This window comes from Sorex araneus, chromosome 2, assembly GCF_027595985.1.
Source record: "Sorex araneus isolate mSorAra2 chromosome 2, mSorAra2.pri, whole genome shotgun sequence".
NCBI lineage: Eukaryota > Metazoa > Chordata > Mammalia > Eulipotyphla > Soricidae > Sorex > Sorex araneus.
The window spans coordinates 321,358,067-321,381,727 of NC_073303.1; the positions used below are offsets into that span (position 1 = coordinate 321,358,067).

At 40.2% G+C, this 23,661-nt stretch overlaps 1 protein-coding gene across 2 annotated transcripts in view; it reads right to left on the reverse strand.

The window, feature by feature from the left end:
* Nucleotides 1-8,822: 8,822 nt before the first annotated feature.
* PAK1 (p21 (RAC1) activated kinase 1) overlaps nucleotides 8,823-23,661 on the reverse strand; it is a 163,043-nt gene continuing 148,204 nt past the window's right edge. For both annotated transcript variants that reach the window (XM_055126951.1, XM_055126950.1), the window contains exons 13-15: nucleotides 16,186-16,382; nucleotides 13,131-13,268; nucleotides 8,823-10,414 (exon numbers count right to left, since the gene is read on the reverse strand). In XM_055126951.1, the coding sequence (XP_054982926.1) occupies nucleotides 10,328-10,414; nucleotides 13,131-13,268; nucleotides 16,186-16,382 (422 nt within the window). In that variant the 3' untranslated portion in view covers nucleotides 8,823-10,327. The remainder of the gene's footprint in view (nucleotides 10,415-13,130; nucleotides 13,269-16,185; nucleotides 16,383-23,661) is intronic.

The following is a 23,661-nucleotide window of genomic DNA, read 5'->3' on the forward strand; positions in this document are numbered from 1 at the left end:
TCACACCCAGTAATGCTCAGGGGTTACTCCTGGCTTTGCACACAGGAATTGCTCCTGGCAGTGCTTGGGGAACCATATGGGATGCCGGGGATCGAACCCATGTCGGCCGCGTGTCGGCCGAGTGCAAGGCAAACGCCCTACCCGCTGTGCTATCGCTCCGGCCCCCAAAAAGGAATATTTCTTTACCCATGACTTTGGAATATTTTAGCTGTTAAAAGTCCTTCTTTCTCCACGTGACTGTATGTGCTCATAGAACATTTACTTGGAAGTCCCTCAGCCTATCGGCAGGCTCAATAAAGAACACGATGCCTTTTCACCTGAAGTTCTCCCTGGTAAACCTCTGGCTTCTACTATCCTGGTCAGACTAGTGACAGCATGTAGCATTGTAGCACTGTTGCACTGTCATCCCGTTGTTCATCAATTTGCTCGAGCAGGTACCAGTAACATCTACATTGTGAGACTTGTTGTTACTGTTCTTGGCATATCAAATACTCCACGGGTAGCTTTCCAGGCTCTGCCGTGTGGGTGGGATACTCTTGGTAGCTTGCTGGGCTCTCTGAGAGGGACGGAGGAATTGAACCTGGGTTGGCCACATGCAAGGCAAAGGCAGTCCAGTGACAGCATGTACAGCTTTGAATTCCTATATAGACTAGGCTCCTTACCTACAGTCAGTAAACCCAGTTTCATCTTCATAGTGGCCAAGTTGGGTAAATCTGATGTGACAGGTAAAATATTAATACTGTTATTGGGGTGTCTCCTGTTCTGCCTTAGCCAGTTCTCAAGACCTCTCAGTAAACAATGGGAGAACCCAAATGGAGAGTTCTCCAATCTTTCTGTGTTTATGCAAAAGAATAAGTCAGCTTATTAAGGCATCTGGCCAATTTAAAGTGAAGGTGAAGAGAAAATTATGATTCTGTACTTAAATTTTGTAAAAATCAGATTATAGTTTACCAAGGTGATTGAATAAATGTATTCTAATAGACTTGATTTAAATAAGAGCTTTGTATGGTAGTAAACTCTAGGTTGAAATTTTTTTCAGTCAGCGATTTAAATATGTTATTTCAGTTTTTTCTTTTCTGTACCATTTCATATGAGATTGGTTATGATTGTAATATTATTTCCCTTATATTTAAGGTTTCTCTTCTCTCTTGATGCTTTTGAAAATCTGTTTCTTTGGATTTTGTCATTTTGATTACTATGTGTCTTGGCATTGTTCTCGGGCCTATTTTTGCTTGGTACTCTATGGGGCTTTTGAATCTGTAGAGCAATCTCCCTTCAGAGAATGAGGAAGTTCTCAGCTATAATTTCTCCCACCACTTGTTCTTTCCCCTCCCCCTTTTCCTCTCCTTCAGGTATGCCTAGAATTTGGAGATTATTCCTCTTGCTGTTATCCGTTAAGTACCTTCCGTTCTCGTCCATTCTTTTGCTTCTCTTTTCTTTTGACACTTTTTTTTTTTTGCGGGTCTGTCTTTATTTCTATTTAATTACAGCTTTGTAGTACAGTTTGAAGTTCGGAAGGTGATGCTTTCCATCTTCTTTTTTCCAAGGATTGCCTTAGCAATTTGTGGGGGTTTGTTGTAGCAGGTGGGACATTGGGACAGGTGTTGTTGATTTTTATTTATTTTATTTTATTCTTTTCTTTATTTTGGGGGGGGTCACACCCAGCGATGCTCAGGAGTTTCTCCTGGTTTTGCACTCAGGAACTACCCCTGGAGGTGCTCAGGTAACCATATGGGATGCTGGGAATCGAACCTGGGTTGGCGCGTGAAAGGCAAATGCCCTACCCACTGTGCTATCGCTTCAGACCCATGTTGTTTTTTAAAGGCAAATTAATACTGTCACTTGTGTGCTGTCTTTTCATGGCGTGCTTTTCAGTAGTAGAAGGTCATGTTGGTTTCTGGGAGTGGTTCTTTTGGATGAAGGTACTATCTCTTGACCTGGTATTAGTTATTGGTACTACAAAAAATCGGTGCTACAATCGAAACAACATCTGCACATGTATGTTCATCGCAGCACTGTTTACAATAGCCAGAATCTGGAAAAAACCCGAATGCCCCAGAACGGATGACTGGTTGAGGAAACTTTGGTACATCTATACAATGGAATACTATGCAGCTGTTAGAAAAAAGGAGGTCAAGAATTTTGTAGTTAAGTGGATGGGCATGAAAAGTTTCATGCTGAGTGAAATGAGTCAGAAAGAGAGAGACAGACATAGAAAGATTGCACTCATCTATGGTATATAGAATAACAGAGTGGGAGACTAACACCCAAGAACTGTAGAAATAAGTACCAGGAGGTTGACTCCATGGCTTCGAGGCTGGCCTCACGTTCCGGGGAAAGGTCAACTCAGAGAAGCGATCACCAACTACATTGTAGTCGAAGGCCATGTGGGGGAAGGGAGTTGCGGGCTGAATGAGGGCTAGAGACTGAGCACAGTGGCCACTCAACACCTTTATTGCAAACCACAACAGCTAATTAGAGAGAGAGAACAGAAGGGAATGCCTTGCCACAGTGGCAGGGTGGGGTGGGGGGGAGATGGGATTGGGGAGGGTGGGAGGGACGCTGGGTTTACGGGTGGTGGAGAATGGGCACTGGTGAAGGGATGGGTTCCCGAACTTTGTATGAGGGAAGTATAAGCACAAAAGTGTATAAATCTGTAACTGTACCCTCACGGTGATTCTCTAATTAAAAATAAATAAATTTAAAAATTAAAAAAAAATCGGTGCTACAACAAATTACCAATTAGAGGACTTGTTTTCCAATGCCTGATAGATCACAGGCCCCAGGACAGACAGAGACAGAGACAGAGGCAAGTAAAAGAAATAGAGAAGCATACTGGAGTGACTCCTGGAATGAACTACAAACCTTGGGTGAGGCTGGGGTAGAGCCATGCCCTGGGAGAGACAAGTGGGATTTTTCAGTTGTCCTGGGTGATTAAAGGGAGCAAAGACTAGTGAAACCGTGGCCATAAGCCCTGGCTTCCATTCTGAGGGCAGGGTGATCTTTGTTTCTGGGAATGTCTTTTGACACTTTCTTATCAATTTCATCTTTAAGTTGGTTTAAATGTTTCTCTACTTGTGCAGCACTTGTGCAGTATTCCTACTGTGGCTAGCTATTATGTTCTTTATTTCCTTCAGTTCAATTTGTCGTTGTTTTAGGGCCACAACATTGTTTTTAAACATTGCCTGAACTTGTTCAGGGGTTACTCCTGTCTCTGCACTCAGGCCGTGCTCAGGGACCATATGGGATGCCGGAGATGGAACCCAGGTCAGCCACATACAAGGCAAGGGCAAGTGCCTGAACCATGGCACTCCCTTTCAGTTCATTTCTTATAGAATCTGTCATTCAGTTTTAGACAGATTATAGAATCTGTCAATCAGTTCTCCTATAAGTTGGTTGGATTTCTCATCTAGAGACTGCTTAATTTCACTGGCCAGTGCTTGTTTAATTTCTATTGTCAATGTAGTGAGTTGATTTCACGTCCTCATTGACCAGGCTTGAGAGTTTTGATGGACTCGAGGATCTGCCTGGGTCTCTATCTCTGACAAAGCAGTTGGGTTCCTTAGTTTGCCTGTTGTTTTTTGAATTTTATGTAGATTAAAAGTGGAGGTTTAGATTCATAGTTACTTAAATACTGATTTTTTTTTTTGCTTTTGCTTTTTGTGTCACACCAGGGGGTGCTCAGGGGTTACTCCTAGCTCTGCACTCAGGAATTACTCACTCCTGGTGGTGTTTGGGGGATCATATAGGATGCTGGGAATTGAATCCAGATTGGTTGCGTGCAAGGCAAATGCCCTATCTGCTGTAGTATCACTCCAGCCCAAGAACTGACCTTTTAAGTTGTCTATACTAGAAGGCTACTGATAATGCCTCTGCTTTTCATTTTATTTCCTTTACCATCCAGTGGCACTGTGTGTGACTAGGTGTCTTCCACTCAGCACTCCATTTAGCTAACTGAGACTGATGACTGTAATAAATTCAATAAACTATGACTGTCGCATCCCACCAGCTTCGATATGATGAGTGTATCAGTAATAATCTTACATGGACTCAATAGTGGACAAGGCTGTTCCTCTGGAGCCCAGATATGGTGAGAGGGTGGGGGTGGACAGGGTCCCAGTGACTGGTAGCACATACCTGGGTTAGCGACCCAGAGCTGACATCAAACAGTGTGACAGCCTGATCTATGGGCTGGGATCATTGAGGAGGAGGCTCAGGGTCATCTGTCAAAAAGATTCAGGCTTTAAAAAAATTATTTACAATTTTGTGAAATTTCAGGTGATCAGCTCCATTTATCTGTAGATGTGTAGGTGTCACCACTTTCACAAAAAAAATAAAAAGAGAGAACTCTTGTATGTGGACTATAAACATTGACTAAAACAATAAAGAATAACTAGTGGTCAAAGTAATCATAACTGAAGGTTTGTCTATCAAACTTAGCTTACATGAAGGAAGGGGGGATTGTGCGGGGTCTTTGGAACAATGGTGGAGGGAAGTGGATTCTCTGGTGATGACCTGGTGTCTGAATGATGTATGCATAAAAAATGTGATGAACAGTATTTAAATTCCAGTAACTCAATAAAATGGTTTAAAAAATAAATGTGCCAAACCACAACAGCTAATTAGAGAGAGAGAACAGAAGGGAATGCTCTGCCACAGTGGCAGGGTGGGGTGGGGGGGAGATGGGATTGGGGAGGGTGGGAGGGACGCCGGGTTTACGGGTGGTGGAGAATGGGCACTGGTGAAGGGATGGGTTCCCGAACTTTGTATGAGGGAATTATAAGCACAAAAGTGTATAAATCTGTAACTGTACCCTCACGGTGATTCTCTAATTAAAAATAAATAAATTATAAAAAAAAATAAATAAATAAATGTGCCAGACACATCTACTAGAGATCATGGAAATAGCTTAGAGGACGAAATCAAAACACCAAGGGGACACAGGACACTTATCTCACTCTTAACCTTCTCTTTGACCTGGACCGAGGGAAGCCTCTCCTCTCACCTCAGGCAGATAACGGAAAGGCAGCAGTTCTCACTGGCACATGCTCAGAAAACAAAGCAAAGCCAGGACAAAGAGCAACACACCTCAGCCAGGAGGTAGATGACACTGCATCAGCAACTATGGGAATTCGTGCCCCTAACAAAAAACTTCAGGATGAGTTATACTCTAGGTATAATAATTTAGGTCTTACAATGCAAAGGGTTTGTAAAAGCAAAGGATTTATAAAAGCAAACCCAGGAAAGAATAGAATCAATAACAGAGCAAGAAAAAAAAATACCTAGAAAAGAACAGAATAAACACTGTAGGGTCTTTTGCATGCTTGCTTAGCTATATGAAATAGTCCAGTCTCTGATCTTCATGTACCTCTTGGATGTTGATGTGCTTCCTAACTTCCTTAATGTCTCTGTCAACAATGTCTCTATCTCCTAACCTGTCAGGAGCTTGGGAGAGCAGTGGGGCAGAGATACTATATAGAATAAATGGGTCGCCTGGGTGACTACTGAAAGCAGCCCAAACGACCCTAAAGCTTGGACAATCTATGTGTGTTTGTCAAGCTCTTTATATTTGTCTCATTCTCTGCAACCAATGCCTGCTGGACAAGGGTTGAAGGTGCCAATCCCATTGGCTTTAGACAAGCAACAGGCCAGGAAGACAGCAGTGGAATTGGAGAAACAGACCAATGAGAGACCAGCATGGACCAAGGACAGCATGCACGGGAACCAGCAAGGAACCAACATGAGGCTTGGACATATGATACTAGGGCACTCAAAACTACCTTCATAAATCTGTTATTAACTATAACTTCATAAATATTTGAAATTGTGTGTGCTAATGCTCAAGGACCCACATTGGAATTAAGCCAATTTTGTAAGGAAAAGTTTCTAAAAAAAATAAAGTCATGAAATTTGCTTATAAGTGGATGATCATGGAGAGCATCATGCTAAGTGAAATGATCAGAGACGGACAGACAGAGAATGACTGCACTCATTTGTGGAATATAAAATAATATAACCTGAGACTGACACCCAAGGACAGTAGACACAAGGGCCAGGAATATTGCTCCATATTTGGAAGCCTGCCTCATGAGCTGAGGAAGAAGGCAGCTAAAATAGAGAAGGGATCACTAAGTCAATGATGGTTGGAGGAATCATTCAGGATGGGAGATGTGTGCTGAAAGTAGATAAAGGACCAAACATGATAGTCTCTCAGTATCTATATTGCAAATCATAATGCCCCAAAGTAGAGACAGAGCATGGAAGAAATTCTCTGCCATAGAGGCAAGGGGAGTTTGGGAAAAGTGGCGGAGGGAAGGATACCGGGGATATTGGCGGTGGAAAATGTGCACTGGTGGAGGGATGGGTATTCAATCATTGTATGACTGAAACTCAAACATAGTAGCTTTGTAACTGTATCTCATGGTGGTTCAATAAAAAAAGGTTAAAAAAAAGGTTAAGAATAGAGCTTCTGTATGACCACTTCTTGGCAATTCAAAAAGATATAATTCAGTTAAAAAAGAACATGCCTATGTCCAGAGCAGTTCTTTGTACAATGGCCAGGATATGAAAACAACCCAAATGTCCATAAACAGATGAGAGAATATAGAAGTTGTGGTAAATACTCAATAAAATACTATGCAGTCATAAGAAAAGATGAAATCATGCAATTCACTGTAACTTGGATAAAGAAAATGATCTAATGTAGCAAAGTCAGAGGGAGAACAAATATGAATGACCTCATCTGTGGCATATAAACAAAGGAACACTGTATCACATGATACAAATTCTGGGGTGGTAGGGTCCTGGGGTGGTGAATTAAGGAAATGATGAGATGGAAAGTAACAGAGGGGCATAGGATGCAATGGTGCATATCAAAATTACAAGTGTATAAATTATAGATACACCACTGTGAATATATGTTCTAAATGATAGAACTGTAGTACGGTCATCCCGTTGTTCATCGATTTGCTCAAATGGGCACCAGTAACATCTCCATTGTGAGACTTGTTACTGTCTTTGGCATATCAAATACACCAGGGTAGCTTGCCAGGCTCTGCCGTGTGGGCGGGATACTCTCGGTAGCTTGCCAGGCTCTCTGAGAGGGACAGAGGAATCGAACCCACGTGGGCCACTTGCAAGGCAAATGCCCTAGAGCTGTGCTATCGCTATAGCCCATCCTAAATGATAAATTAAAACAAATAATAAAAGATGGTCCAGAGGGGCTAAGGGGTAGAAGAGTTAGCCTTCATGTGCTCTTGAACCCCAAGAATCTCCCCGTCATGAAATTTACTACTGTCCTTATTCTCAATGCCCCACCCCAGTCTTGACTAGTTTTTCCCTTCTCTGTACTGCCAATTATGCACTTTTACTTCACATATAGACCAGGTTGTGACCACAAGTATCCTAGAACGTATGAAATAGTGGGGTGATCTCTTCATGGTTGTGAGTCATTGTCATTGGAGGCAAATTTGGTCACAAGGGAAGTAGCTTAGAAGGGGCATATTATGTGGTCTAGTTGTGAGTACATGCATGTGTACATGCACATTCTAGAGAGTTAAGGCAAATAATCAGTTAGAGAGCTCAATAAGGTTAACCAAGAGCTGTAGCATTGATCCCAGGTATTTTCAACAACCAAGAATGCAGTGTCTGGTGGAGGGCTAGGTGTTCGATCATTGTATGACTGAAACTCAAACATGAAAGCTTTGTAACTATATCTCACGGTGACTCAATTAAAAAAATACAGTGTCAACCCAGAAGGTACAGAAAGAATTAAATATGGAAGCTAAATACCCATTGTTGAGAGATTCATGAGTGGCTAGTGGATAGCAGAAATTCTGTGGTATTTTAGAAAGGGCTGGGCTGCTTCCAGCTTTCCCTCATTCCTTCCAGTAACTTCAAGCTGACTCTAACAGGTTAGCAAAGGAACCATTATCAATAAGGGAAGCCTGAAGTTATTTGGTATGGGCTAGATGTCAATTCTGAAAGAATTCAAGTATAAGATTACTTCCTATGGCGTAAGTGTTCTTTCATCTGTTGTTGGCTTCTGGAAATAACATCCAGTATAGTACAAACACTTTTACAGGAACTCAGAGTGACCTCATCACCAGCCTCCTTCAGAGTTCCAAGATAGTTGGACTTCATTTGTTTAACAATCAAGGATGAAGACACCTAATACTTAGCATATGGGAAGGTGTGTAGAATCAAATGTAGAGTAAAGGTATCAGTGACCTTAAATGAACCATCCCTAGTTAGTTTAATGGGATCAGCAGTGCCTTTGGGTTGGTGTCTGTTCACTCCTGGAAATGAGAATACATCCCTCCTGAATGGGATCTGTGGCCTTTACTTATTTATCTTTGATCCATGGTCTTTAAAAAAGAGACTCGAACAATCCCCTAGGTGTACCTTCCTGCCCTCAGCACTACTGTTTGTGAGGCCTCAGTCTTGGGAATGTATACGGCTGGTTCTCTGTCCTTAGCGTTTCAGATGACACAAACCAACTTTTGTGGATCTCTTACTTGCAGACACAGACCATGTGACTTCTCAGTCTCCATTACACCTGAGTTACTACCTAAAAATAATCAATTTCTAGCCTGTATTTATTAGTATATATTCAAAATAAAAGTATTAGAAGGGCCTTGTAGATGCAACATAGTGACAAATGATTCATAGGAAATGTGTGTGTGTGTGTGTGTGTGTGTGTGTGTATGCACAGATATAAACCATCCTCACACACAAATGGGGAGGAAATTACACACGTTTTGAGTTTGAAGTTGTTTTAGAAAACAGAAAAGGAATGAAAAAGCAGGACATCAAACTCCGAGTCATATCCTCATCTCCTTTTATTGAAGGAAATAAAATTGGTGCTGCAAGGCAGGCGTGTTCCCAAGCATGGCAAGGTGGAAGGAGCTGACATCAAAGCCACAATACTGGCCAGGGCCTACCACAGCGGGAGGAACCAAACCACAATGGTAGTAAGAAGGAAGCAAACATTCCCAATACTCAGGGCAAGCGTTTACATCCACAGAGAGCTTGGTCGTGCAGCTTGGTCAGACAGTCCCCTCCCAGCTGGCAGTGTCATCTCAGGTCACCAAATCCATCTGACACTAATTCCAGGTTTGGATATCTTTCACTTGGACACAAGTCATCAGAGGGTCTGATTACTCTTTCAGCTTCTTATTCCAGATGAAGAAAGAGGCGGAGTTCTTGAAAGAGCACATGGACACAGAGAGGTCCTGCTGCCCAGTCTTGTTCTGAAAATTGTTCAGTTTCCCTGATTTCTCATATTACTCTCACCTAGCTCTCGCCCTTGGAAATATCTCAATGTTATAAACAAGGATGGATAGAGGACAGAAGCCTCAGGGATGTGGGGAGTAAATAGCTGAACACAGCCAAGACCATTTCAAAAGAAACGACATGGGAGCACTATTGGGTCGAGTCCTCCAAAACAGCTGCTAGAAGCTCACACAAAGAAAGAAGTGCTCGCTTTCTCCTGGGTCAGGAGCAGCAGGGCCAAAGTCATAGTCCAGAAGATGAACCAGGGCAAGTCCCTTGCAAATTATTAAAATTTATGGCATTCCTCCATATTTCCTTTTCTTTCTCTTTTTTGTGTGTGGCGTGGGGTGTTGGGGGCGAGGGGTGGGATCACACCCAGCAAGTTGTTCCAACTTTCAAGAATAGTGAGCTATCTGGGCAGTTCAATGACAGGGAGAAAAAAATACTAAAGTAATTGCAACTTTGGAGGCTGGAGCAATAGCGCAGCAGGTAGGGCGTTTGCCTTGCCCGCCACTGATCCGGGTTCAATTCCTAGCATTCCATATGGTTCTCCAAACACTTCCAGGGTAATTCCTGAATTCGTGAGTGCAAAGCCAGGAGTAACCCCTGAGCATTGCTGGGTATGACCCAAAAAGCAAAAAAAAAAAAAAAAAAAAAAAAAAAGAAAGAAAGAAAAAGAAATTGCAACTGATTATATATATATTGGAAATGTCATAATGCCGTAAATTTATACAGTGAAGAAATAATTGATTGGAGGGGGATTGTGATGCAGAAATAGAATATAAGGGTTTATTCATATATAAGTTCTTGGTCATAAACCACCCTCACACACACCAATGGGGACAAAATTTCTTATCTGGAAATGGTCATCATCTAATTAGTCATTCAGATGCAGTTCTCTTCTGGACATGTGGATTTTAGGGACCAAAGTCTTGAGAGAACTACCAGAAAATGAGAGGAGCAAGACAAAGAAGGGAGGGCATCGGGGACTGAGGTTTCTGAAATGAGCATTTCACAGACATCTTGGCACAGAGCGGCGAGGCAGAGCAGAGTTTCAGTGACTGTTCTTGGTTGCCTCTTTGGCTGCAGCAATCAGTGGAGTGAGGCTAGAGAGGGGCTTGGCAATCTTCAGGAACTGATGCTATAAAGAGAAAAAGAGCAAAAGACTTGTGACTATTCATACAAGGTGTTCTCTAGACAGTGTCAGATCACCCTCTAATTAAAGTCATTGAAAGAATATAGACTACTTTAGAAAACTATCTAGCATTATCCACTTGCAGTGAAACATGTTCAACACATCTCAGCATACCCACTTCTTAGTATAATGAGTCACCTTATTCATTAAAGATACAGCAAAGAATGTTCATACCACCGCCGAGATGTGATCCCGGGGGCCGCATGCATGTGAGGCCTCTCCGCAGCTGCACGAGCGTGAATCCAGACCCAGCAAAACCTCTTTCGGCGTGGGCAACTCCTCGCAGAGTGTCTCCAGCCTGAGAACTAAGCCTCGGCCCCGTGCCCGCCCAGGAGGGGAAAGGTATTTCTCTCTCTCGCCTCTTTCTCTCCGGGGATGAAGGGCGCGGTGGCCACCATATTAAGACGACCACAGATTGGGTTTTCAAGCCTGCAATTATCTAATATCTGGAAGAAATCTCCCTGGACTTCTTGTTAAAGTACAGAAATTCAAAACCGCGCGGCCGGCCGCAGTAGCGGCCGCGCGACCTTATTTGTCTTCACAGTAGGTCTGAATCTAGTGGGGTACTCCTAACAACAATAGTGAGGTTTGTGTTGAAATATTGAATGTAACCAAAGTAAACAGAATGTAAAATGAAACTTATCAGTTACAGTTACAAGGTAGGGGGTGGGGGGGCGGGATGGGAGGTGTACTGTGTGGGTTTTTTTTTTTTTTTTGGTGGTGGTATATGGGCACTGGTGAAGGGATGGTTGTTTCAGCATTGTATAACTGAGACCTAAGCCCAAAAGCATTGTAATCTTCTACACGGTGATTTAATAAAATAAAATTAAAAAAAAAAAAGAATGCTCATACCACATTTACTTATACCAGTCAATAAAATAACTGGAAAGAACACAAATGTCCAAGAAAATGGATGACTGTTAAATTCCTATGATACAATATACAAGATTATACAGAAAAAAATCCAAATAATACACTGACAATAGCATTGTGACATAATGTTGAGTGAAAGAAGACAAAAGACACTTTGGCTGATCAGGACCTAATAGTCTATTACAACATTGCATTTTAGAAGTATTGATCTAAATATTGTACTATCCTTCGCCACAGAGGTGGGGTGGGGCGGGGGATGGGATGGGGGTGGGAGGGATACTGGGTTCATTGGTGGTGGAGAATGGACACTGGTGGAGGGATGGGCTCTTGAACATTGCATGAGGGAAAAACAAGCACGAAAAGGTGTGAATCTGTAACTGTACCCTCACTGTGACTCACTACAAAAAAATTAAAAAAAAAGTTTTAAGAAAAAAAATAAATAAATATTGTTCTATCCTTGACTAAGACTGATTAATCTGATGGACATTGCAGTTGATTGGTCTTTTCCCAAATAACTTTTAATAACCTGTACTTTGGGCCCAACCATCAACTATTAAAAAATAACATGAGGAGGGGCTGAAGTGATAGTACAGTGGTTTGATCCCCAGCATCCCATACAGTCTCCTGAACACGACCCGGAGTAATTCCTGAGTGTAGAACCAGGAGTAACCCCTGAGTATTTCTGGCTGTGGCCCAAAATCAAAATAAAGCAAACAAAATAACACTTGAGAGATAGCATCATATGAAAACCACATCTACATTATCAGTAAAACTATTATAGAAAATGTTTATGACATACAGAGCTTTTCTCGGGGAGCGCCACACCTGGTTACGGTTGACTCCATGCTCCATATTCAGAGGCCACTCCTGGCAGTTCCTGGGGAACTGACTATACTAAACTTTCAACTATTATAAATGGTACCTGTTTTACGATTCACCATTCGCAAACTAAGCATAGTATCTGCATGTCTGCCAATACTTAAGGTTTCTAGGACAAATGACATATAAAATGCAAAGGGCTCCTATATTGTACTGTCTGTTATAAAAGGGTTATAGGCCTAAATAATCATGAGACTAATGATTTATACTTGACAGGACCATGACCTCAAGTGAAGCACGCCTGTGCTCTGTGTGTTTGTGGCTGGTCACCCAAGCATAGGAATGCTAAGTATGTTCTGGAGTGTAACAGTCTAAAGAAGATAAATATTTGATGTTGTTCCACTCAATTAAATAAACCTTTTAAAAATATCTATTCTGATTCAGAGCTTAGGCATCAGAGGAGACTCGCAGATTAATAAAACAGAGGTGAATGTTGTTCATGACCAACACTGATAAAGATCATGCAGAGACCCTGTCTTTCCAACTCATGCCTTCAGCTGCTCTCTACCCAGTTTTTGCTTCCACCATAGTGGAAATATGTACTAGGAACATCTATAGCTTTCTCTGCCCTGAACACTTGCACACTTTTGCCTTGTCATCATTTCCTAAAAAATACAGTCTAACAATATTTACACAGCATTCACATTATAAGTTGTCTAAAGAATGATTAAAAGCAAGGCTTTAGAAACTAGGAAAGAAATAGGTTTGTGTGACTTTAGAAGCGTTTCTCTAAGAGGATAGGTAACATCATCTTGAAAGTGGGGGTGCTAGAAAGATCCAGGGGAGCAGCAATAATCCCAGGAGCACCTGGAGGGCACTGTTGCTCAACTTAAAGAAGGTAGAAACCCAGAGTGGCTCTGAGCTGGTGGCAGCCAAACAAGCTTGGAACCTCAGCTGCAGAGACGGTTACCTGCAGCAGCTCTTTAGCAGAACCTCTCTTCTCCACATCCATCTCAAGACAGCGGTTAAGAAAGTCCCGGAAAATGGCTGACAGCTTTTCTGGGTTCTGAAGTTCTGGGGTCCCATTGGTGGCAATGAGGTACAGTGCCTGAAAAACAAATGGAGGATCACTTTGGACTCCAACTGGAGTTTCTCTTGGTTTCCAGATCTACAGTAATGTGTCAGACCCAAGGGTTTATTGTTATTACAGATTATAAATCTAAAGGTGTAATATTCATTTCTCCTGAAAAGTTAAGCATCTATCTGTCCATATATTACAGGAAATTATTTGTTGCCTTCACTTCAAGGCATTGAGGAGCTGTGAAAAAACTGTTCTGGGCCAGACAATAGTATAGCAGGTAGGGCACTTGTCTTGCATGCAGCAAAGCTGGATTTAATGTCCAGCATCACATATGCTCCCCTTATTCACATAAGAAATGATCCCTGAATGCAGAGCCTGGAATAAACCCTGTGCATCACCTGTTTTGTAAGACAGCACCTCACTTCACTGTTTGTCTCTCTGGGTCCTTAACAGGAAGCATCTTTTGGGAAAGGCTCAGTAAAACAGCAATATCACACCTTTGCAAGCATGCAACACTGTAGTTCAAAAGGTAGCTATGCAAACCCTATTTTATTTAATAATAACAACAGCTCTGGGGTTTGACCTGGAGAAAGAATTACCCAACTCAGGGCTGGATAGATAGTACAGCAGGCAGGGTGTTGGCCTTTCACGTGGCCAACCTGGGTTGGTCTCCAGCACCCCATCCATTCAGTCCCCCATGCCCATCAGGAGTGACTGCTGAGTGCAAAGCCAGAAGTAATCCCTGAGCATTGATAAGTGTGGCCCAAAAAACAAAGGGGGAAAAAAACAAGTGCTCTGGCTCTAACCCCAGGGTTTATTTCCATTACACCCCACTGATCAATTCTAAGGTTGGAGGAAATCTGTTGTACATGTAATGAAAAATCTGGGCCTGAAGGATAAAACCAACAGAACAGTTTCCATCGACACACTGAAAACTTTCACTACTCAGCAATCCAAGAAGCATTCAGTTTAGATGACGGTCTATCAGCAACATATTGGAACTTCAACACTGGGAGAAAATAAAAGCAATCAGAATCACCCTTTCATTTACCCAAAATTACCAAATTCTTTATATCTGTATCCATATATTCATTCTATTTTGTCTCCCATTACAATAAATAAACTGTCTACAATTATGTTTCTTACCTTCACAACCTAATACACCCTATTTTTTCTACATAATAAAATCACTCCTATAATTTTCAATTCTCTTTAATAGGATCATCCCCCCACCACTTTCACTGGATCATTCTCATCAGCATAAAAGCATGATAAATTTATGATCATGATATCATCAGCATAAAAGCATGATAACTTTCATCTTTAAAGAAAGGAGCAACAGCATTGTAAATTCCAGCACCACAAATCCTGGTACCTCAATGAAAATAGCTTAAAGGAAAAATCCACCCCCCCAATTTAATTAAAACATCCTGGGGTCAGAGATGTAGCTGAGTGGTAGGGGGTCTCACACACTTGAACACTTGCCACTGCTAATGAGAGAAACAATGAAGGGGTTGGAGAGAGATGTCCTGATCAAAGTGTTGATTCATTCCTCTGTTCATATATTTCTTCACAACTTCTCTAACTTGCTCAATCAACTCACATTATGCTTTATTCTCATCACTCTACAAATACTAACTTTCAAGGCCATTAGTTACTACTATAATATGAGAACACTGTTTATTTTTCAGTTTTAACTAATACACCTATTAGTCACATTTTAGATGGAAACCAATTTTGAAATATTTTGTTCTGTTGGCTTCTAGAACTTGCATCTTTAAGTTCTACCAGGAAGATCATTCTTTTGATATTTCCTTTGAACTGTAAACACTGCAGAGTATCCCAGAACTCAGTACTCAAACCTCAATTGCAGGGACAATTACTCATCTAGTATCTCATTCAAAGTTGGGGACTCTCCCATGTATGTGCTCTACCACTTGAGCTATATCGCTAGCCCATAGTGGGAAATTTTTAATAAGTTAACTATAAATTACCTATCTCTTAACCCTTGAATACTAAACTCTACACTCAAGTTCGCCTCTAGTGAATATCTCCACTTAGATGTCTAGTAGATATTTCAAATTGATGTATTCAAAGCAACTTTTTATTATCCCACACTGCTACCTTGGTTGATCATGACAATTTTGTTCAGCAATGAAGGTCAAGAATCTTTCAGCTATTATTGAGTCTTCTTTCTCTAACACCCAAATTCATTCTGATGGCTAAACTTCAAAACACTAAGTCCAACCACTTTTGAGTTCTACTCCTACTCGCAGAGATCAAGTCACCATTATTATCTGAATGATACCTACAGTGACTCATCTATTTTTCAAAGAAGCAGACAAAACCATTCGTTGAAAACATAAATCTGGCCACATTACTCCTCAGTTTAAAGTCCACCAATGTCTTTCAGAATGCAGAATAAAAACAAAATTTTTTCATGGCCATCTGATCCAGCCATCAGCTAATTCCTTTGTCAGGTTTACCATTCTCCACCCCATCCACTCCAGGACACAGACCCTCTTGGTTTTCCCCAGAAACAAACATGGCCTCAAATCAAGACATATGTGCACTTCTTCCTGGAAAAACTCTTGGGTCTGATCAATCACATGAATACTCTTACTTCCGTCAAGTTTTAGCTCATAGAACTTGTCAAAAGAGGATTTCTCTATCCTAATTAAAATAGCACACTTTTCCCTACCCTTACTACATTAATCCCATTTCATCTGTTTATGCCTATTATTATATATTCCTTCATTTATTATCTTTGGAGAAATTTCTTAATTATGGGAATCACAGAATAAACCCATGAGTAACTGCTAATTCCCCTTTACTTTGAAAAGAGATCCTGCTTGAAATTCAAAGAAAAGACCTCGACTTCCTTTTCCTCAGAATAAAGAACAGCCCAAGAATATTAACATGAGACTTAATATGAGATACTCACTCTCAGAGGATTTTCATTGAGGTATGGGGGTTCCCCTTCGATCATTTCAATTGCCATAATGCCCAAGGACCAGATGTCAACCTTGGGTCCATAGGCCTTCCTTGTCACAACCTCAGGTGCCATCCAGTATGGGGTTCCCACCATGGTGCTTCGTTTGCTCTGCTCTGGAGTAATTTGGGCGCAAAATCCAAAGTCAGCTAGAAAAGGAAAGGAGAGATTTATATTATATACTCTTCTATATGAATTATATCCCTTAATGTCCAGCTTTGCCTATAGCTCTGTCATATTGAAATCCCTGGTCTCTCTAAAGCTGGGAGTCACTTAACTAATACCTTAATGAGCAACTCCTAGCCTGTAATCTATTCAACCTTGAAGAAAATTAGGAGGTACATTAAACAAACAAACAAACAAAAAAAAAAAACAGGGTATGGAACCAAAACAAAAAGCAAACAAAAAACTCCACATATGTTCTGGTTCCAACTCGCCTTAAACTGGAAGGATTTAGGCATAAGGTTGAAGTTGTCTATGCAGTAGAGCCTTAACTTCTTACTCTGAATTGGCTTTCTTCGGGAAACTGAATAATATATCCTAGAATCTTTAAGTCCTTGTTTGGTGAATCCCAAACCCAGGGAATCATGATATAACTGTCAACTAGGCATGGCTTTCTTTTCATTAGTTCCTTAGCTTGTGTCCTATGGAAAATTCTAAATATTCTTTCAATAAGCTGCCCATCCATCTGTGACACAGCATGTTTAGCTGAACTACTGGTTTCTGTAACATTTTAACAAAATGTTCTGTCAGCAGTCATTCACATTACATATATAACTTATGAATTCTTGAGGAAGGTGAGGAAATAGGTAGAGAAACCTTTTTGGTACTGAGATCATACTAACAAATGAAGATATTGGATGTGTCCTATACATATATGAAGGTATTAAACTATCCTGAAATCCTATAGTAGAGTAGATATACACTCAGGGCTGTGAAAACAATCAGCCTCCTGTGGACCCAGGTAGGTGGAATCACCCAGACTTATATCGACCAGATCTATAAAATCTGGAATTCACAGAGCAACTACTAACACATTTGCAAAATTACACCCATGACACAGAACAAAACATCTCCTGGGACTAACACAAGAAATCCAGAATGAGGGCTGGAGTGATAGCACAGTAGGTAAGGCATTTGCCTTGCATGCGGCTGACCCGGGTTCGATTCCCAGCATCCCATATGGTCCCCCAAGCACCTCCAGGAGTAATTCCTGAGTGCAGAGCCAGAAGTAACCCCTGAGCATCGCTGAGTGTGACCCAAAAAAAGCAACAAAATAAATAAAAAAACAAACAAATAAAAGAAACCCAGAATGAGTAACGAACATTGACATTGGATAAATTTGACAGGGAACAAAGCAACAACCAGCTCATCTACCCAGATGATCCAGCTCATCTGCTCTGTAATGGTGAAAGGGTATAGCAGTGAGCTGTACAGACTCACTCTGGCTGCCTCAGGCATGACAGAGAAGCAGCATGGAACCTACCATGTTTAGTGAGCAAAGAAGTGGCCTCAAAGACTCAGTAAGTACTAACCAGATACACAAACTTTCAGAGAAGCACTCTAAGGAGGAAATGTGAAGGATGTTAGATGAGCTGAAAGAACAATGAAACAGAGGGCCAAGAGGATATGAGAACAGAAATGAGAAAACTATAAGCAGAAATGACACAACTAAAGAATTTGGTAGATTAGATGAAAAACTCACTGGAATGCCTCAGCATCAGAGTAACAGTAGCTGAGGACAAAAGTAGTGAGCTCCAAGATGAAATGAAGAAAACCTCCAGACAAAAACAAAAGATAGAAAAAGAAAAGCCTCAACATAAAGGAACAGCAGACAAAGGAACACTCGGATGAATTCAATGGGAACAACATAAAACTCATGAGAGTGCAGAAGTCCAGGAAGGCAATTTTCATGAAAAAGCAATAGTCAAAGCATGCTCCCAGATACAAGAGACCTGAAGGTGCCAGCTAAATGAGACCCAAATAAAAACACTCCAGGACACAGTAAAAAGAAAGAAGAAAAGCCAAAGAGAGATACAGAATATGGAAAGTAGCAGGATCAGGGGGAAAAGTTACATACAAAGTAGAGTCTTTAATATTTACAGCAGATTTATCAAGCAAGACCCTGTGAGTTGAAGATAATGGTGGGATATGTTAAAAAAAAAACAACTCAGTGAAATGAATGCCTCAAAGTATATTTACCCTACCAGACTTTCATTCATATTTGAAGTAATGAAACAGAGCTTCATGAATAAGCAAGAGCTCAGGAACTTCACAGACTTGAAATCAACTCTTCAAGAAGTCTTGTTTTGAGTCAAGACAAATTTGAGAAACATGCCAAACTTCTACGGAACTCCATGATAATAATCTCACTCAACGTCAGTGGCCTAAATGAACCATTTAAAAGACAGAGTGGCAGGATGGATTATAAAATTGAATCCAACAGCTGTTTCCAAATAGAAACGTATTTGAACAGTAGGGCAAACAGACTGAAAGTTGAAGGTTGCAAGACAATATTTTAAGAAAACAACTCCCATAGAAAGGCCAGAGTGGTCTGAACCAGACAACATCCTCACAAATGGTGAATGGGGGTTCTGACTGCTTCTGATCATCACTGATTGTTTACAGTCTTTAAAAATATACATTATTATTATATTAATATTTATATATGCCATTTTCACTTTTGTGAGATGAAATCTCAATGTCATTTCAATTTCAATCTGATAATATAAATGACTATAAACATTTTTCAAATTCCTATTGGCCACTGTTATATCTTTAGAAGTGTCAGTTTATCTCTTCCCATTTTGATGAGTTATGAGTCTATTCGCTGACCTTTGTGAATGCTTTATACAGGGGGTGTCAAATTACTGAAGACATTTCTGGGTCCATATCCTGGAGATTTCTTTTTTTTGCCTATATGATGCTTGATGTATTCTATGGATTCCTTAAGGTCTTTAATCCACTTTGAACTAACTTTTGTGAATGGTGTAAAATGCAATTTCAGTTTTGTTTTTTGTCCAGTTTCTTTGCCTCTCCGCCCCTCCCCCACCCTCCTCTACGTCCTCTTTCCTTTCCCTTTCCCTTTCTTTATTTTTAAACATGTCATCCAATTTTCAAGGAAAAGGCTTTCCTTGCTCTCTTTCATGCACTCAATCTCTTTGTCACGGATTGTCTGCAAATCTGAGGGTATATAATAATCTCAGTTCTCAATTCTGTTCTCTTAGTCTAAGAGTCTATCTTTATTCAGTACCACACAGGTTTAATTAATAGAGCTTCATAGCACAGTTTTTAGTCATGAAATGAAATACCTCACAACTTTTATTCACAGAATAGCTCTGACTATTATATTAGATTTCATACCAATTTTAGTAGCATTTGTTTTAAAATTTTGCAGAATGTCATCAGAATTTTGATGAGGAATGCATTGAATTTGTATCATGTTTTGGGTAGGGTGGTCATTTTGATATGTTCAATTCTCCCAATAATTGAATATATAATATTTTTTCTACTTCCTGTTGCCCTCTTCTATTTAGTAGTGACATAGTTTTGATGTGTCTTTCATATCCTTTGCTCCATTAATTCTTATTCATTGGATGTTTTGGACCACTTTAAAAAAAGATTTTCATTGCATTCATTTGTGGGATATAAAACATATATATACATACATATACATACATACATACACATATATATATTATATATATATATATATTAGTATAAGACTAATATCCAAGGTGAGGGTAAACAGGGGCCAGGAAGACAGCTCAATGATTGGAACCTTGCCACAAGAGTGTGTGGGGGGTGAAGAACACAGGTAAAGAGATATATCTGATTACCTTTCATTATCTGTATTGCAAACCATAAGATCCAAAAGGAGGAACGGGGGGAGGAGCAGAGAGAAAGAGAGGGAGGGAGGGTGGGAGAGAGAGAATGAGAGAGAGAGAGAGAGAGAGAGAGAGAGAGAGGAAGGGAGGGAGGAAGGGAGGGAGGGAAAGAGAGAAGCAGGGCTGGGAGGGGAGGGTGGGAGGGCAACTTGGACCACTGGTGCTGGGAAAAGTACACTGGTGAAGGGACTGATGTTGGAACATTATATGACTGAAATCCAATTACAAACAACTTTGCAAATGTGTATATCACTGATTCAATTAAAAAATAAATGGCAAAAAAAGGGTTGTCAATTTTCTTTCTCTTCTAGTTTGTTATATGCATAGAGAAATGCAACAAATTTGAATGTTATTTTGTAGCCTGCTACTTTCCTGTAGTTTGTTTTTAAGAGTTCCTTAGCAGAGTCTTTAGGGTTTTCTAGTTATATTTTTAGATCATATGCAAATAGTGACCATTTAGTTTTTTTTTAACTTGGATTCCTTTGATTTTTTTCCCCTTGCCTAATGGCTGTAGCAAAACTTCTATATATTGAATTATAGTAAAGAAAGTGGATAGCCATTCCTCTGTCTTATCTCAGAGAGAAGAAAACTCTTAGTTTTTTTTTTTTAATCACTGAGTATTTTGTTGGTTGTGAACTTGTAAATGGCCATTACTATCTTGAGGTGTTCCTTCTATGTCCCATTTTGTTGTGGGTTTTTATCATAAATGGATATAGAATCTTGCTGAAAGCGTTCTTTGCATACATTTATATAACCAAGTGATTTCATCATTTCCTTGTTGACACATTGTATTATAATGATTTGCAAATACTGGACCAATCTTGTATCTGCAGAAAAAACCTGACTGATTGGTGTACGATTCTTCTGATTTACTGTTGGATTCGGCTTGCTAAGCAGATTTTGTTAAAGATCTTTGCTTATTAGGAATTTCTACCTGTAATTTTGTGTTTTTTAGTAGTATCTCTGTATGCTTTTGGTATTAGGGTAATATTAGCTTCAGAAGCTGTTAGGAAGAATTCCTGTTTGATCTTATGGAACAGTTTGAGAAGTAAAGGTAGCAAGTCTTCTTTGAAGGTTTGGTAGATCTGGTGAATCCTCATGGACCTGAAATTTTTTTCTTGGGGATCTTTTTAATTACTGTTTTGATTCCCTTACATATGAATTGTCTATTCAGATTTTCTTCTTCCTGACTCAAATTTGGAAACAGTAAGATTCTAGCAATTTCATCTGTTCTTTACAGTTTTTTTTTCCTTTTGGGTCACACCCAGGGATGCTCAGGGGTTACTCCTGGCTCATGCACTCAGGAATTACTCCTGGTGGTGCTCGGGGTACCATATGGGATGCTGGGAACCAAACCTGGGTCGGCCGCACGCAAGGCAAATGCCCTACCTCCAGTGCTATCGCTCTAGCCCCTTAATAGTAACTTAATAGTAAGTTACTATACAGTTCTTAATAGTAACTTAAGATCTTTTGTGTTTCTGAGGTATGTCACTGCAATTCCTCCCCTTCGTATCTGATCTGATATTTTGGTGTTTTCTATCTTTTTATTCATGAGTTTATGCAAGAGTTTGTCAATTTTGTTTATTCCTTCAAAATACAGGTTCACAGTTTCATTTACCCTTGTTTTGTTTCCTTGATTTCTATATCCTTTATTCTGATCTGGGCTGGAGCAATAGCACAGCCAGTAGGGTGTTTGCCTTGCACGTGGCCAACCTGGGTTCAGGTTCGATTCCTCCACCCCTCTCAGAGAGCCTGGAAAGCTATCAAGAGCATCTCGCCTGCATGACAGAGCCTGGCAAGCTCCCCATGGTGTATTTGATATGCCAAAAACAGTAACAAGAAGTCTCACAATGGAGACATTACTGGCGCCCACTAGAGCAAATTGATGAGCAATGGGATGACAGTGATACAGTTATTCTGATCTAATATTTATCATTTCTTTCCTCCTTCCTACTTACTTTGGGATTCATTTGTTGGTCTTTTCTATCTTCTCTACAAATGAGTTTTTTCACTTGAGTTTGAGATTAGGTTGAGTGTGAAGTTAATTATTTGCTATGCTTCTGACCCTTAATATTGCATCTGCTATATCCCATGGGTTCCGAGAGTCTGTCTTCATTCTCTTTCATTTCAAGGAATATTTTTATCTCTTTTTTGGTATCCTCTGTAACCTAATAGTTTTTTCAAATGTTTGAGTTTTCCTAACTTTTCTTCTTATGGGTAATTTATAATTTAATAACATTGTGGTCTGAAAACACAATAGATATGATCTACATTCCTTAACTTGCATCTCATAGGATGCAAACTGAGCCCCAGCATGTGGTCTATCCTGGAGAATATTTCATGTACACGGAGAAGACTGTATATTTAGATTTAGGGGAGTGGAACGTTCTGTATTTGTCAATTAATCTCAGGTTTTTCAATTCCACATTTAGAGCTCTTGTTTCCTAATTGATGTTGTGTCCAGTTGATCTATGCTATGACAGAGTGGTATGTTAGAATCTTCCCCTATTATAGTGTCACTACCAATGCATCTCTTCAATTATATTTGTGGTTGGTTTACAAACTTTGCTGTTCCATATCTTGGTGCATGTTGATAAGATTCAAGTACTTTTAACCCCTTAACAAGTATGCAATGCCCATCCTACATTTTACTGCCATCGTCAGCCTGAATGCTCTTTGGATTGACAAGAGTCTAGTGGTTCTTGCAGTTTTTATGGTCTACTAATTAGCCTCTATGACTGCTTTCCAACCTTTCACTCTGGGTCTGTACTTATCTTGAGAACAGAAGGCTGGATTTTGTTTCCTAATGCATATTTCTGCATTTTCAGATAGGAGACCAGTAAATACCTAAAAAAAAACCCTGAATGTTTAAGTAAATGAGGAATAAAAATCTAATACAACTAGTTCATCTTTATGTATACTGACAAATTTAGAGAGACTAAATATTTCAGAAAAACAAAAACTTTTGGTAAATCTTATAGGTACTGTTATATGATCTCCATTCCCAAAGAGACAAGTCCTATTAACATGGAAATGAGGCAGGTGGAAACCTCTATAGATATAATCTTCGTGGGTGTTATAGAGATGATCAACCAGTTACTGCGGATCCAATCATATTGATTATTTTACAGTAAATCTGATTGGTCATTTTACACTCAATCAAGATTGATTGGTTTCTTTTTTTTTAATTTCCTTTTTTTTGCTGTGGCCACACTTGGCAGCGCTCAGAGCTTACTTCTTGGCTCTCACTCCTTCCAGGGCTCAGGGGACCATATACGTGCCAAAAATCGAACCTGGATCACCTGTGTACAAGGTGAGTACCCTATTCACTGTACCATTGCTCTGTCCCAACAGACTCATTTCTTACCCTCCATTTACATATGGCATAATACATCAGACAATAAAAACAACTAAGGGGCAGGCATACATAAAGCATATACACAGGTCATTAGTTGAGCAATTGCTGGGGTCACTGCATACGCTCACTACTTGTAGAAATGTAGATTGCTATAAGTAATGAGCTGTAGCACAGAAGACATTT